Source organism: Urtica dioica, chromosome 11, assembly GCF_054948205.1.
Source record: "Urtica dioica subsp. dioica isolate 48M chromosome 11, U.dioica_male_clone48M_v1_H2, whole genome shotgun sequence".
Lineage (NCBI taxonomy): Eukaryota > Viridiplantae > Streptophyta > Magnoliopsida > Rosales > Urticaceae > Urtica > Urtica dioica.
The window spans coordinates 21,797,864-21,810,589 of record NC_142766.1 but is presented as its reverse complement, the minus strand read 5'-3'; the positions used below and the strand labels follow the sequence as shown (position 1 = coordinate 21,810,589).

General features: G+C 39.8%; 3 protein-coding genes across 3 annotated transcripts; 1 reads left to right on the top strand and 2 right to left on the bottom strand.

Moving 5' to 3' along the window:
• Window positions 1–3,456, top strand: LOC149382395 (uncharacterized). Its single transcript, XM_089601975.1, has 8 exons — window positions 1–928; window positions 1,220–1,578; window positions 1,649–1,898; window positions 2,025–2,190; window positions 2,279–2,381; window positions 2,483–2,655; window positions 2,724–2,922; window positions 2,984–3,456. Exons 1-8 carry the CDS (start codon window positions 736–738, stop codon window positions 3,260–3,262), a joined length of 1,722 nt encoding a protein of 573 aa, XP_089458101.1. The 5' UTR covers window positions 1–735; the 3' UTR covers window positions 3,263–3,456.
• A 77-nt stretch (window positions 3,457–3,533) lies between these two features.
• Window positions 3,534–7,177, bottom strand: LOC149382394 (Ankyrin repeat family protein). The gene is made up of 3 exons (XM_089601974.1): window positions 6,809–7,177; window positions 4,497–6,428; window positions 3,534–4,334 (listed from the first exon to the last, which is right to left on the bottom strand). The coding sequence occupies exons 2-3, from the start codon at window positions 6,087–6,089 to the stop codon at window positions 3,921–3,923; spliced, it is 2,007 nt and encodes a 668-aa protein (XP_089458100.1). The 5' UTR covers window positions 6,090–6,428; window positions 6,809–7,177; the 3' UTR covers window positions 3,534–3,920.
• Window positions 7,178–10,352: 3,175 nt separating this feature from the next.
• Window positions 10,353–10,968, bottom strand: LOC149382393 (large ribosomal subunit protein uL18-like). The gene is made up of 4 exons (XM_089601488.1): window positions 10,936–10,968; window positions 10,751–10,867; window positions 10,517–10,672; window positions 10,353–10,412 (listed from the first exon to the last, which is right to left on the bottom strand). The coding sequence occupies exons 1-4, from the start codon at window positions 10,963–10,965 to the stop codon at window positions 10,353–10,355; spliced, it is 363 nt and encodes a 120-aa protein (XP_089457614.1). The 5' UTR covers window positions 10,966–10,968.
• Between the last annotated feature and the right edge of the window lie 1,758 nt (window positions 10,969–12,726).

Here is a 12,726-nt window from a genome sequence, read left to right as displayed (position 1 = left end):
AAAAAAAACTTTTATCGCAAATAACACTGTTTTTGCATAAGATTCTCTTTTGTTTCGCTCTCGTTTTTATTTGCGGGTATTAAGTTGTCGTCTGTGTTATGTGTCTCTCTGCATGGTGTTTTTGATAATTAAAACCCCTTTTCTCTGAGTTTTCCAAGTGTACTTACACAATTATCATGTCATTGTGATTTGTCATCAAATACAACGCATGTGTATCACAAACATAAAAATGTTTTACAAAAAAAGCTTTTTATATATCTAAATTCTAAAGCATTGATTACGCCATCAAGACTTTTCTGGGGAAAATATATCCCCGGGTTTGATCCATGAATCGTAGAGCTTTCCAGCATAAAAAAAGAAAGAGCTTTCAGTCATCTTTCCTTGATGCTTATTGATAACAAAACCTATTCGTATATAAATTATTTTTGGTTTATTTTTTCTGAGAAGAAACGTGGTTTTATTTTTTAGTAGAAAGGAGAGAGAGAGAGAGAGAGAGAGTTGGTTGGAGAGATCAAGACAGTTCAGAGGCTACACTTCGTTCACTTCATTCCTTCCTTGGAAGCTTAAATATCTCCAGATATAATTTATTTTTAAAAAAATACCACAAAGAAAAGAAGAGAAAAGTTGTTCTTTTTTTTTTCCCCCTCGTGAGTTCTGTTAATGTGTTTAGTTGGGGAGGCGGGAAAAGAAAAAAAAAGGTCTGTAAATAAAAAAATATTGTGTTCTTGAGAGAGTATGGAGGTTTTAAAACAGAAGAGTTTGGAGAGAATAGTTTCACAGAAGGCTCTGCAAATGGGAAGTTCGTTTCAGTGCAAGATATGCGTTGTGGGTTTCCTCTGCGGAGTCTGTTTAGCCTCTCTTCTCGTCGCTGCTCTCACTTCGCTCGTCCCATTTCACCTCGCCGCTTTTTCCACCTCAGATATCATCAGTGAGTCCGTTTTCTATTTTCTTTTCTTTTATTTACTTATTTATCAAATTCTGTTTCGACCTCACCTTTTTTTTTTTTCTTTCGCTTTGCTTGAATTCCTAGGAAATCTTTGCCATGACTCATGAGTTATATTGACAAAAAAGGTTTTGATGAAAGAGTGTGTTGAAAGTAATCAAAGTTAGAGTTAGCTTCTTGATGAATTCATAGACTCGAAGAAACTAAACAGAGGACTAATTAAACTCACGACCACATCTGTTTTTTTTTTTTTTTTTTCGGGACGAATTGATTTAGGAACGGAATGCGATATCGATGCGGAGGCGAAATCGGGGGAGAAATTATTACCCGGCGGCGACGATGATCGCGAAGCGGAGTCGTTGTTGCTCGATTCGGCTTGGACGGCGATTCTCACGAGCTCGTCTCCGTCGGAGAATCTGAAGAGGCTGGGCGTGAACGAGTCGAGCGTCCCGGCCGGTCCTCACTTGGAGAACTGCCGGCTGAGAAGACAAAGGAACGAGAGACTCGATCGCAGAGGAATCGGAGATTCGAGCGTTTTTCCTCCGTGGAGTGGCTGGAGAGGAGAGCTCGATATGTTCCCTGGTGCTGCGAACCAGGATTCTTCGTCGTCCCGCGAGGGCTCTTATCCTCCGTGGGTACGTGCACTCGAACCGAACTGAGCTCGGGATTCAGTGATTGTTGACCTTTTGTTTTGACTTTGACCAGGTGGTTGGGTCTGATGAGGAGAACTACCCTTTGACCAGGAAAGTGCAGAGAGACTTGTGGCTCCATCAGCATCCTCTGGACTGCTCGGACTCGAGTGTGAGGTTCCTCGTGGCTGACTGGGAGACCGAGCCGGGGTTCGGAATCGGAGCTCAGATCGCTGGCATGGCCGGGCTTTTCGCCATCGCAGTCAACGAGAAGAGGGTTTTGGTGACCGGGTACTACAACCGAGCCGATCACCGTGGTTGTACAGGTAAAACCGCAAGACCTTAATAAACCGATGTTAGTTCTCATTCTCTTTTCACGGAGTCAAGATTACGACTTTTCATCGAATGACTCACCATCTTTTGGATCGGATATCTGTTTGGGCTTTTGACAGGGTCGTCGAGGTCTAGTTGGTCATGCTACTTTTTCCCGGAGACGTCGAGAGAGTGTCGAGATAGGGCGTTCGTGCTTGTTGCGAGCAAAGAGGCGTGGAAGAAGGGAATCGTGACGGGAAAGCAGAGTTACAGCTCAAAGCAAATATGGTCCGGAACAACACCGAGGTGAGTCGTATGGGGTCACCCTTACAGCTCTGAAAGAAAGTTTCGGTAAAATGAAATTGAACGAATGAATGAATGAATGTGTGTCCAGGGTATGGGGTCACCCTTGGAGCTTTCTTCAGCCGACCACGGAGATCAATGGCAGCTTAATCGCTCGTCACCGCAAAATGGACCGCCGCTGGTGGAGAGCTCAGGTACCGCTGGAGCGATTTCGCATCACAAACCAACTCTATAACCATCATCGTTATCATTGTCATTATGATTATAACTCCTTGGGCGGTAAATCTTGACTCAGGCTGTACGGTATCTGATGAGGTATCAAAGCGAGCACACGTGCGGATTGTTGAACGCCGTTCGTCACGCCGCTTTCGGGAAGGAAGCCGCGAGGATGGTCGTCCGGAGCTTCTCCGGCGACGAAGAATGGCCTACAGTTCAGTATACGAAGAAAAGAGACAAAGCATACACGAGGTTTTTCTTTGTTTTTTCTTTTCTGACGAGTGTGTGTGTGTGTGTGTTCATTCGCAGGGAAATGAGAGGGCTATGAACATGGAAGAGTACGTGTGGTCGAGTCACGGGGCGTGGCTTCCGAGGCCGTTGCTGAGCGTCCACGTGAGAATGGGAGACAAAGCCTGCGAAATGAAGGTCGTCGAGTTCGAAGAGTACATGCAAATCGCCGCCCGAATCAGGCGCCGATTCCCTCATCTCAACTCCATTTGGCTCTCCACCGAAATGCAGGTCAACCTCAAACTCAAACTCAGCTCTCTCTCTCTCTCTCTCTCAAATTTTGGTATTTCAGGAAGTGATAGACAAGTCGAAGAGGTACAGCGAGTGGAGATTCTACCACACGGGCGTGAAGAGGCAGTCGGGGAACGCGACAATGGCAGGGTACGAAGCGGGTCTGGGGAGAGAGACTGCGACAGAGAACTCGATGGTCAACTTCTTGATGGCGGTCGAGGCTGACTTTTTTGTGGGGGCTTTGGGGTCCACGTGGTGCTTCCTCATTGATGGGATGAGAAACACCGGAGGGAAAGTCATGGCTGGTTACTTGAGCGTCAACAGAGACAGGTTCTGGTAGAGAGACACTAACGTCACATCACTCCCTGTAAATCTAACACTCACACATCACAATAATATCAATGCATATGTATATATGGTTTGTTACCAGAGATTACATTCACTATTCTGGTTTTTTTTTTTTTACCGAGCCAATATGTGATGTTATCTTCTGCTATAGTTTTCGTCAAATCAAATCTATCTGACCGTTATGTCGTTTTACTTGTCATCGGGAGAAAAGACAAATCCTTCATATTTGTATTTTCACCAAAACCCAAATCTTGCCAAAAGTTAAGAGGGAAAAAATGAATTACCAATCAATAAAACTTAGATACAATGATTCGGTGCCAAAAGACAAGACCATCATCATCATGAGAAGCGGAAAATAAGCGCTATTTGAAGAACAAAAAAAAAAGGAAAATACAAAAAAACGAGAGCTTGTTCCTCTCAAATTTCACATCACATAATACAACAATTTTCATGAAGTATATAACCCACTCACTAACCACCCTCTTAACCGGCCTTCTGATCATCCATAGAAAAATATTCCAGTAAACCCTCATCCTATAAGCTCTGTCAGGTAACAGGGCAAAAGCAAGAATCAAACGGTCAGAATGTGAGCACAAAAAGAATAATGATGAGAGAGCTTCTCTCTCTCTCTCTCTCTGTTCTGTTTCTTCTCAACGCTGAGTTTCTTCTTCGGCATCGTCGCTGGGCTGGTGATCTCCGGCGGCGGCGGTGGCGGTGGCGGCCCTGGGGCCGGAATGCTTTCTGTGCTTCTTGGTCTTGGCCTTCTTGGCCTTCATTCGGCGCTTCTTCTCGTTGGCATCGATCCACGCGTAGTCCGCCGGAATGTGGAACGGGTCGGCCTCGCCACCGTCCTTGAACCGCAGGCTGTCGCTGGACTCGGCGCCGCCTCGGCTTCCTCTCATCCACGAGATCCACGACGAAGACCCTTCCGACTCCTTCGACTTCGCGTCCTGGAAATGGGCCGGGCTCGACAGCGGGGTCGAGAACTCCTCCGCCGGCTGTAGCTCCTCGAACTTCGTGAACGTCACGAGTACTCTTATGGTCGGGACTATGGGAATCGCAACCTGTCCGCACCGAAAACAAAGTTACAGACTTTGTCGTGAAGGGTTTGGAAAATACAAAATATCGAATAAGAAACGGACCACACAATTGATTTCCTTCGTATCAAAGCAAGCACGAGTCTTTTTTTCCTTGTTACCAAATCAAGTACTGAGCAAAGCATTTACCTTGACAGGAAAAGTGTTCTGTGGCAGTTTTGTCGTCAAAAGCTCCCGGAGTCTCCTAATGGCCTTGACCTTGTTGGCCAAAATGTCTAGCAAAGGCAGAAGCTCCTCCGTCTTCAATGGGAAATCCGGCGTCAACCACAAAACGGGTCTCAGACCCTTTTTGTACTCGCTCTCGTGCTTAACCTCGCCCGGACCGCCCTTCTTTTTCTTCTTCTTGCTGCCCTTTTCCTTCCCCTTCCTAGAGTCCATCGAGTCCTCCCGGCTCGACAATTCAGACGATGACTTTTGAAGGTCAACTGATTTGAGGTTGCTTAGTTCTGAACCAGACTTCGAGACCTTCTTCAACATCTTCGTATCGTCCAAATCATCCCCGTTGGCCTTCGAGCCTCCTTTCTTGTTCCAACCGAACCAACTCTTCTTCTCCTTATCCTTGACACAACCATTGGAGTCTCCGTTTTCATAAGCACCCGTAGAGCCATTATCCTGTTCCTCATCGTCGCAAACACTGTCTGAATTTCCCATTCGAAGTGCCGAATCAAGTTGAATTTTTTCCTCTGCCGTCAGCACGTCGTCATAGTCATCGTTGTCATTGCCACCGTTCGCTATCCTTTCTTCATCGTCCGCTGCGAAAAGCTCTTCGTCGGTCATGGCACCAGGGACTCGTCTAGATTTCACGCTGACCATGACGTGAAGCATGTCATAAACTTTGGCCTTCCAATTTCCAACCGCCTCGGTCCTCTCCTGTCTCCTCCAGTTTAAATGGGGTATGAGCTCAGCCTGAGTAACATCGATACCCGGGCGATACATGTTAGTCTGAGACATCAAAGCCACTTCGTGGGCAACTTCTTGTTCGGTGGGTTGTGCACCAGCGCCTTCCAAAGCGTTCGTGATTTCCTTCTCCTTGTGAGAAAGAACGATCAAAGTCCCCGGCGACAGATTCAGATTACTGTCCTCGGCGGAGTATCCTTCCCCGAGGAACAGGAATGTTTGATCCGACCTCTGAATTCGGAACCCGTCGAAACCCGCGAGGGTCATATCGGCGCGAAGATTCGAACCCCTCTTCCAAATGCGATACGTATCAGAAGGTGCTATTCTTCCGATGAAAGGAATGACCGAGCTCTCGAAATGGAACGTTATCTCCATGTAGAAATCTCGTATACGCGCCGCGGACGCGACTATTCTGGGGAGTCTCCGACACCATTTAGCCCAAGCGAGTGGTTGGTAGTGCCGTGCGATGATCATAGCGATTGTCTCCTCTCTCGTGCAAACGGCTTCTTGGAGAGCACTCCAACCATGCTCGTTTTGAAGGCTCCAATCTGCACCGGCTGCCATTAGTATCTCCGCCGAAATCGGGTCCCTCAGACGCACGGAGAGATGGAGAGGCGTCTCGCGACCTGGGACATCACGGCGATCGATGACAGCAGAGACAGAATCGGCTTGGAGCTCAGCCTCCACAGATTCACTCTCATTGCAAACCTCGCCAGCTTTGGCAAGCCGAGGCAGAGACGAGATTATCCGTCTAAGTCCAGCATAGTCTCGCCGAGCAACCGCTACATGTGCGGGGCTGTGAGAATACTTTGAAAAATCTTCCATTGTGGTCTGTTTGATTCGTAAGCTTGAATTTACAGTTTCGTCTCTAAGCCAACGCCTTTCCCATTTACTCCAAAACCCAAGAGATGACTATCGTTCCAGACCAATTAAATCTCAACAAAATCTGTGAGCTTTCTAACAGTTCAGCCCAAGAAATCGCCTACTCAGCAATTTCAACGCAAATTCACTCAAAAGAACTCAATCATAAGCTCAATTACACCAAGAATTCTTCAGCACTGCCAAATAATCAGCCATTTCTGATGCTGAATCACGGATATTCCACTCAGACCCCTAACCCTAAATTCCATCACGGTGTCGTTAAGATACTACACAACTTCAAATCTGCGAACGCAAGTAAATTAAAAAAAAAAAAAATCAAATGAGTTCGAAGCCCCTAAAAAGAATCGATCTTTAGAATGGAATAAACCTATGAAACAATAAATAGCTGTATAATTGACCTTAAAAAAAATTAGCTAAAATTTGAATTTGTTTTACTTGAGTAAACTATCTTTAGATCTCAAAGAAAACTAATAAACCGAGTCACTAATCTAACTAGTTCAAACATTGTTTTTATACTCATAACTCACAAAAATTAAAGACCAGTACTTGAACTTCAATTTCTCATTATCATTTTTTTCCTCTACTTAACCTTCTCAATCTTCATTATAGCATAAGAACAAAAATTACAAGAAAAACGAAAGCAAGAAAGTAAGAAAAAGTACCCGAGAATCGAAACCAAGCAAGCAATTTTGACTCGAAAAAGCTTCTTTCTTTTTTCAGAATCTTCGGGTAAGAGCTCTGATTAAGATGAGAGAGAGAGAGACAAAGATAGAGAGGATGAGCGAAATCTAACGGCCAGTAAGGATTGTAGCCTTGTAGGAGATGGAGATCTAACGGTAAAGATCGTCCTTTTTTCTTTGATAATTCTCAGGCCGAAATTGAAAAGGCGATCTCACTCGTTCGCTGACTCAGTTCAAACGACTCAGATCTCCTTCTCTTTCTCTCTCTCTTTGAAACTGGGCTGTTTCTCTCTCTATAAACTCTCTTATCTCTGCAATTGCTATTTGCAGGTACAGTCCCTTTTGCTTTTTCCTCTGTTAACATTTTGGACCTTATATACGGAATTACCCTTCACTTTCGTCTTATATTACTTGTTTACCCTTCTTTACAGTTATTTTTACAGTTATCTTTTAGTTCGGTTGTGTTGCGTCGTTCGTCTCTCTGTCTTACCACCAAATCCACTACTTTGCTTTTCAAAAAAAAAATATAATAGTAATATAACCCATTACTTTGCGAAATGTAACAAAATCCTAGGAATTATATTAACAATTAAAAAAAAAAAGAATACAGAACAAATAAATTTTTTATTAGCGAAGTTATTTTCATGCCACACACAAACAAGCTACAGAATCTTGATTGGAATATTGTTGATTTATTTTTATAATAATGTTCAATTTATTGAATAATTGTTATGCTAAATATGGAACTGATAAACTTTTATTTCTCAAGTAAAGAGAAAATGAATAGTTGCTCTATTACCCTTTAAAATAAAATAAAATAAAATTAGAAAAAGGACTGGTGGTATTTGAATAAAATGCAAAACAAATCCACGGTGTTAGTGTATCGTATACGAATTTATTTATTTCTGAAAATACACACATAGTCATGCATAGATTAATATCAAAATTGCTCACCTACCGTTTTTTTCATTATTATTATAAAAAATTCAAAGAAAAGTCAGTTTGTACGACTTTGAAAGAGTCTTATAGATTCTGTAGAGCAGCGTTTGATTCAAAAGGTCAATCATATTCACGCCCATGTAACTGTAAAAGTGTAACCAAGGAATAAATTACTGCCAATAAACCACACTGTTGTGTTGGGTCCATTATTTACCAATAATCTCAAATTACCCGAATACCCACCAAGAGAATATCCACCAAAAAGTTTCGAAAAATTAAGGGGGAAAAAAACCAACAGAAAAATAAATCGATAGAAAATTTGGTGGCTGGCGTAAATTAAATAAGATCATTTAAAATAAAAATTTGCTATACATATATATTTATTCGAAATAATTTATTAATATACAAAAATCAGCTTAACATAAACTTAAATGCATGCATCAACAATATCAAACTAATTTTGCTATTAAATAAAAAAAAAACCATACCAAGCTAACCACGATTCATCTCAATATTTATCAAACAATATTAACCAAACCACAATCAATCTAAAATGAAATGAGCAAATATAAATAATAATGAGTAACATTTACTTTCTTTTCTTTCTTTATAATATCTAAGAAAAATGGGAATCCACCGGATTTTTTTGGCCTAAATTTAATGAGTTCATATGAGAAGTTTTTCGTCTTTTTTATTTAAGGCAGTTTGGCTGCGAGTGAAGATTGAATCAATTACATCCGCTTTAAAGGCAGTGTCAAATTAACAACAAAGTTATGCTAGGAACCACAAGTTTTTCGTCTATAGTATGAGATTTTTTTCAATATAATAATAATTGTACATTTGAAATCCATATATACACAAAGTTATTAAATAAATTAGCCTTTTTTACATAAATATGGGAGTTATGGGCTAGAATATCAATACACTTGCCAGTATGGGGGAGATCATTAATTTACAAACGAATATAACGGCAAAGAAAAAAAACAAAGGCAATGAATAATGAGCAAAAATATATGATAATTTCAGAAGAAAAAACATCACCGACAGTCTGCTTAGTATCTATTCTGAGTCTCTGACTAGTGGCTAAGAAATTGAAAAATCACTTCTGTTTAAACTTTAAACCACATAAGCATCACGTGAAAGATGTGATTGGTTTATTCTACTTTTATTCCAATACATACGATTTACATGTGGATGATCTATGCCTCAGAGTTGTCTACTTATTGTCTTTATTTTAGCATAATTTTTATTTATTTATTAGTGAATTAGTTAATAAATTAATATACCACTAATCCATTTATCGTAGTTTTAAGATTAAAATCACTCTCAAGCAACCACTTCTAGAGATGTTGTAGTACAAGGGTAAAGCTACCAAACAACTTGTCTACGTAAAATGAGAACAAAACAATTTTTCTCTTTTTGCTTCTTACGCTCAAAAATTAATACAACTATATATTCATTATAGTATTACACGCCTCTTTTTCTCGTGTAGAATACATCCTCTTAATCTCAATTAGTCTTAACAACCCCTTTTAATTATATTTCACATGGGAGTTGTGGGCCACAAGTGAGACCGGTATGATTTCATTGCTAGCGTGAGCTATGCTTTAAATTACAATTTATTAAGCTTTCTCAACTCTACTACACGTATGTTGGTGATTTGCTTATTTTCCTTTTGTTTTTCCATACACGTATATGCCATCTATAAACCAGCCATGATATGGTCCCCTCAACCATGTGGCGTAAACAAGGAGTGAGTGAGTCACAAATATTTTTTTTTTTTTTTTTTTTTTTTGCCATAATAGAGAGAAAAACAAAAGAAGAAAAGGGAAAGAAAAAAAAAGGTCCCCCAATACTTTGGAAAGGAAACAAAGGGAGAGAAAATTTAACACTTTGTATACTTTTGTCAATAAAATGGAATCAAGAGAAAATTCTTTGTAAGGTAATTTCTAGTACAAGGTCGCTATCAAAATGTGTTGCCCATCAGGAGGTAAAAGATGGGATGACATCATATTCAAAATGATGAAATCAATATCAACCCTAGTTTGTTGGCTTCAAGACAAATCATGAATAATTGATGTGCTATATTTCTCTCGGGAAAGGGTTTGCAGTTGTATAAAGATGACAAAACATGGGTGTCCAAAAAAAAAACGTATCGATTCATGCAAATTATCATAACCAGCTTGAACTTGAAGACTGTGTCAAAACAAGAAGAAAAGAGGCAATACCAAATTTTATGATACTCCACAACTAAAAATCCGGCAAGGTAATTAGCATTTTGATCTTCTTGCTTTCTGAATAAGTTGTCTTACAGAGCAAGACACTTTTCTTTTACATAAACTCAATAGTTACCGAACCTTAGACATGTGAAAGCGACACAATCACACACTTGACACCTCACTCATGTCACTGTCATCCATGGCTAATGACAGTTATTGCTGGTGGGTAATGCTCAACTAAATAGAAATTATTAGGACCAACAAAAAGAAAACTAGAAGGAAAAGGACATTCATGATATGACTTGCATACAAATCCACACAAAAATAAATATAATGCACAGTTTCAACATGATTAAGTTGACATCACGTTAGTGTTTGTCCCAAGGTGGGCAATGCAACAAAACAAACCACTGTTGAGCGTGTTTAAGCTAAGTTTTGGAAGTAAAACCAAAGAGAAACATGAGAACCACACAGCTTTATGCAAGTTGAGCTATCATAACTATTATGTGATTATTTCTTTTCGTTGGTTTACCAACAAACAAATGAATAAATCATGGATTGCAAGCAAACGATATCGGCGGCAGATGTACTTGCGGTGCACCTCCGCATCCAGCTTCTTGCTGTCCTTGCCAAACCCTGCAAACCGCTTGTCGCTGTGCGGAATGTCGAGTCCTCCGTCAAGGGCACCCTGACATCATCATCACCCATCAATCACCACTCTCTATTCTATACATACCAATCAACCTTCTCGTAGACAGACACGTACCTTGAGAGCACCAAACACGCGGTTTCCGGTGGTGGTCCTGATCAGCCCAACGTCAAGGAGGGCACGGAACGGCCTCCTCGTGTCAGCGGGCTCCACCGAGTAGTCCTCTCCCGAGGCCTGCCAGCCATTTCAAAGCATGACCACACTCCTCAAACCACAAAAACAACAAATTAATCACAGCGTACCTCAACATTGCCTTCGTACTCAGCATCCATCTCAAGAAGCAAGAACAGCTCTCCGCCCGGGCAGTAATCGGTTATCAGACAGATATGCGTTTTCGTCTATGAATTTTTCAAAATGAATTAAATATCTTTTAAACTTGAAATCATAACTCAATACATATAAATTAGCGTTAGCACGTGGTACAAGCTAGTATATATAAAAACATTGAAAAATAAAGAAGAAAAAAATGTACCCAATATTAGCAATGGAAGAGGAGGAGAGATCACGCTGAGATGTTCGAACTCCAAAGACAAGGATGAACGCTTCAGATGATTACCAGAGAGAGAGAGAGAGAGAGAGAGAGAGAGAGAGAGAGAGAGAGAGAGAGAGAGATTAACTAAAATTAGAAGGTGAGCTTCAGACGATTACCAAAGAGATAGAGAGAGAGGGAGACGGGAAAGAATATTAGTGGCTGACCAAATTACATACACACATTTGTGATGATAAACATGTAACAATAATAAAGTTTTACTTGTAAATAATTGATCGATCCAGAGATAGATTAATTATTTGACAAGCCTTATTGTTAGTGTTTGATCATTACAATAAGAATACCGTTAGGAATTAATATTATTGTCCAAAGACTTGATATTGATGTTGCATTAGGTATCTTGGGATGAGATTTACCATTATTTGAATATTATTGCTAATTGAGGTTAATTTTATTTGGTTTTGTGTTTATGTGATTGCATTGTTCTATGTTGATGTTGTATCTGCTAATCTCAATTGGGTTATGGCCCTCAATGGTAACAACTTTAAGGATTGGAAATAGAACATGATGATTGTTTTTGGTTGCATGGATCTCGACTTATCGCTTAGAATGGATAAGACGGCTTCTTGTACGGATGCTAGTTCTCTTATTGATAGACGAAACTATGAGAAGTAGAAGTGTGCATTTTCTAACAGGTAAATTAATCTATATTTTAATTAGTTAAAATTAATGAACGGTCAAATGTAACCATTCATTTTGGTCAAAATTAACTAAACGATTAATTTTAACTAGTTATTTCATGATTAATTGCGGTTAACCAACTATCAAGAAAAAATATTATCGAAACCAACGATTAATTGGTTAACTGTTTTAAAAACACGGTTAACTAATTAAATCTTTTAACCGTTTTGAACGGTTAATAGTTAATTGTTAACCATTTAAAATAGTTATAGTTTTAACCGGTCAACCACTTTGCGCATTTCTAGTATTATAAACATTATCCACTATAGATAAGCGCTAAAACCTCGCAATTCATTCTCGTGACTTGGAAAGACCAAAAACAAAAAAAAAACATAATATTGACATATCTAAAATTCAATCGCATCTGCGACATTTATTAATGAGATCACAAAATATAGAAGTTCGAATGCCTCCTTACAAACCAACATGCATTTGTATCAAATATAAACTTAATTGGGTTATGGTCCTCAATGGTAACAACTTTAAGGATTGGAAATAGAACATGATGATTGTTTTTGGTTGCATGGATCTCGACTTATCGCTTAGAATGGATAAGGCGGCTTCTTGTACGGATGCTAGTTCTCTTATTGATAGGCGAAACTATGAGAAGTAGAAGTGTGCATTTTCTAACAGGTAAATTAATCTATATTTTAATTAGTTAAAATTAATGAACGGTCAAATTTAACCGTCAAAATTAACTAAACGATTAATTTTAACTAGTTATTTCATGATTAATTGCGGTTAACCAACTATCAAGAAAAAATATTATCGAAACCAACGATTAATTGGTTAACTGTTTTAA

Bases quoted from the DNA above. Each gene is read 5' to 3' on its own strand.
- LOC149382395 (XM_089601975.1), top strand. From the start codon at position 736: ATGGAGGTTTTAAAACAGAAGAGTTTGGAGAGAATAGTTTCACAGAAG. The intron at 1,579-1,648 runs GTACGTGCACTC...GACTTTGACCAG, and splicing joins AGGGCTCTTATCCTCCGTGG to GTGGTTGGGTCTGATGAGGA. The intron at 2,382-2,482 runs GTACCGCTGGAG...ATCTTGACTCAG, and splicing joins GCCGCTGGTGGAGAGCTCAG to GCTGTACGGTATCTGATGAG.
- LOC149382394 (XM_089601974.1), bottom strand. From the start codon at position 6,089: ATGGAAGATTTTTCAAAGTATTCTCACAGCCCCGCACATGTAGCGGTT. The intron at 4,335-4,496 runs GTAAATGCTTTG...CGGTGCGGACAG, and splicing joins AGAACACTTTTCCTGTCAAG to GTTGCGATTCCCATAGTCCC.
- LOC149382393 (XM_089601488.1), bottom strand. From the start codon at position 10,965: ATGGATGCTGAGTACGAAGGCAATGTTGAG. The intron at 10,868-10,935 runs GTACGCTGTGAT...AATGGCTGGCAG, and splicing joins AGTACGAAGGCAATGTTGAG to GCCTCGGGAGAGGACTACTC. The intron at 10,673-10,750 runs GTACGTGTCTGT...TGATGATGTCAG, and splicing joins GCGTGTTTGGTGCTCTCAAG to GGTGCCCTTGACGGAGGACT.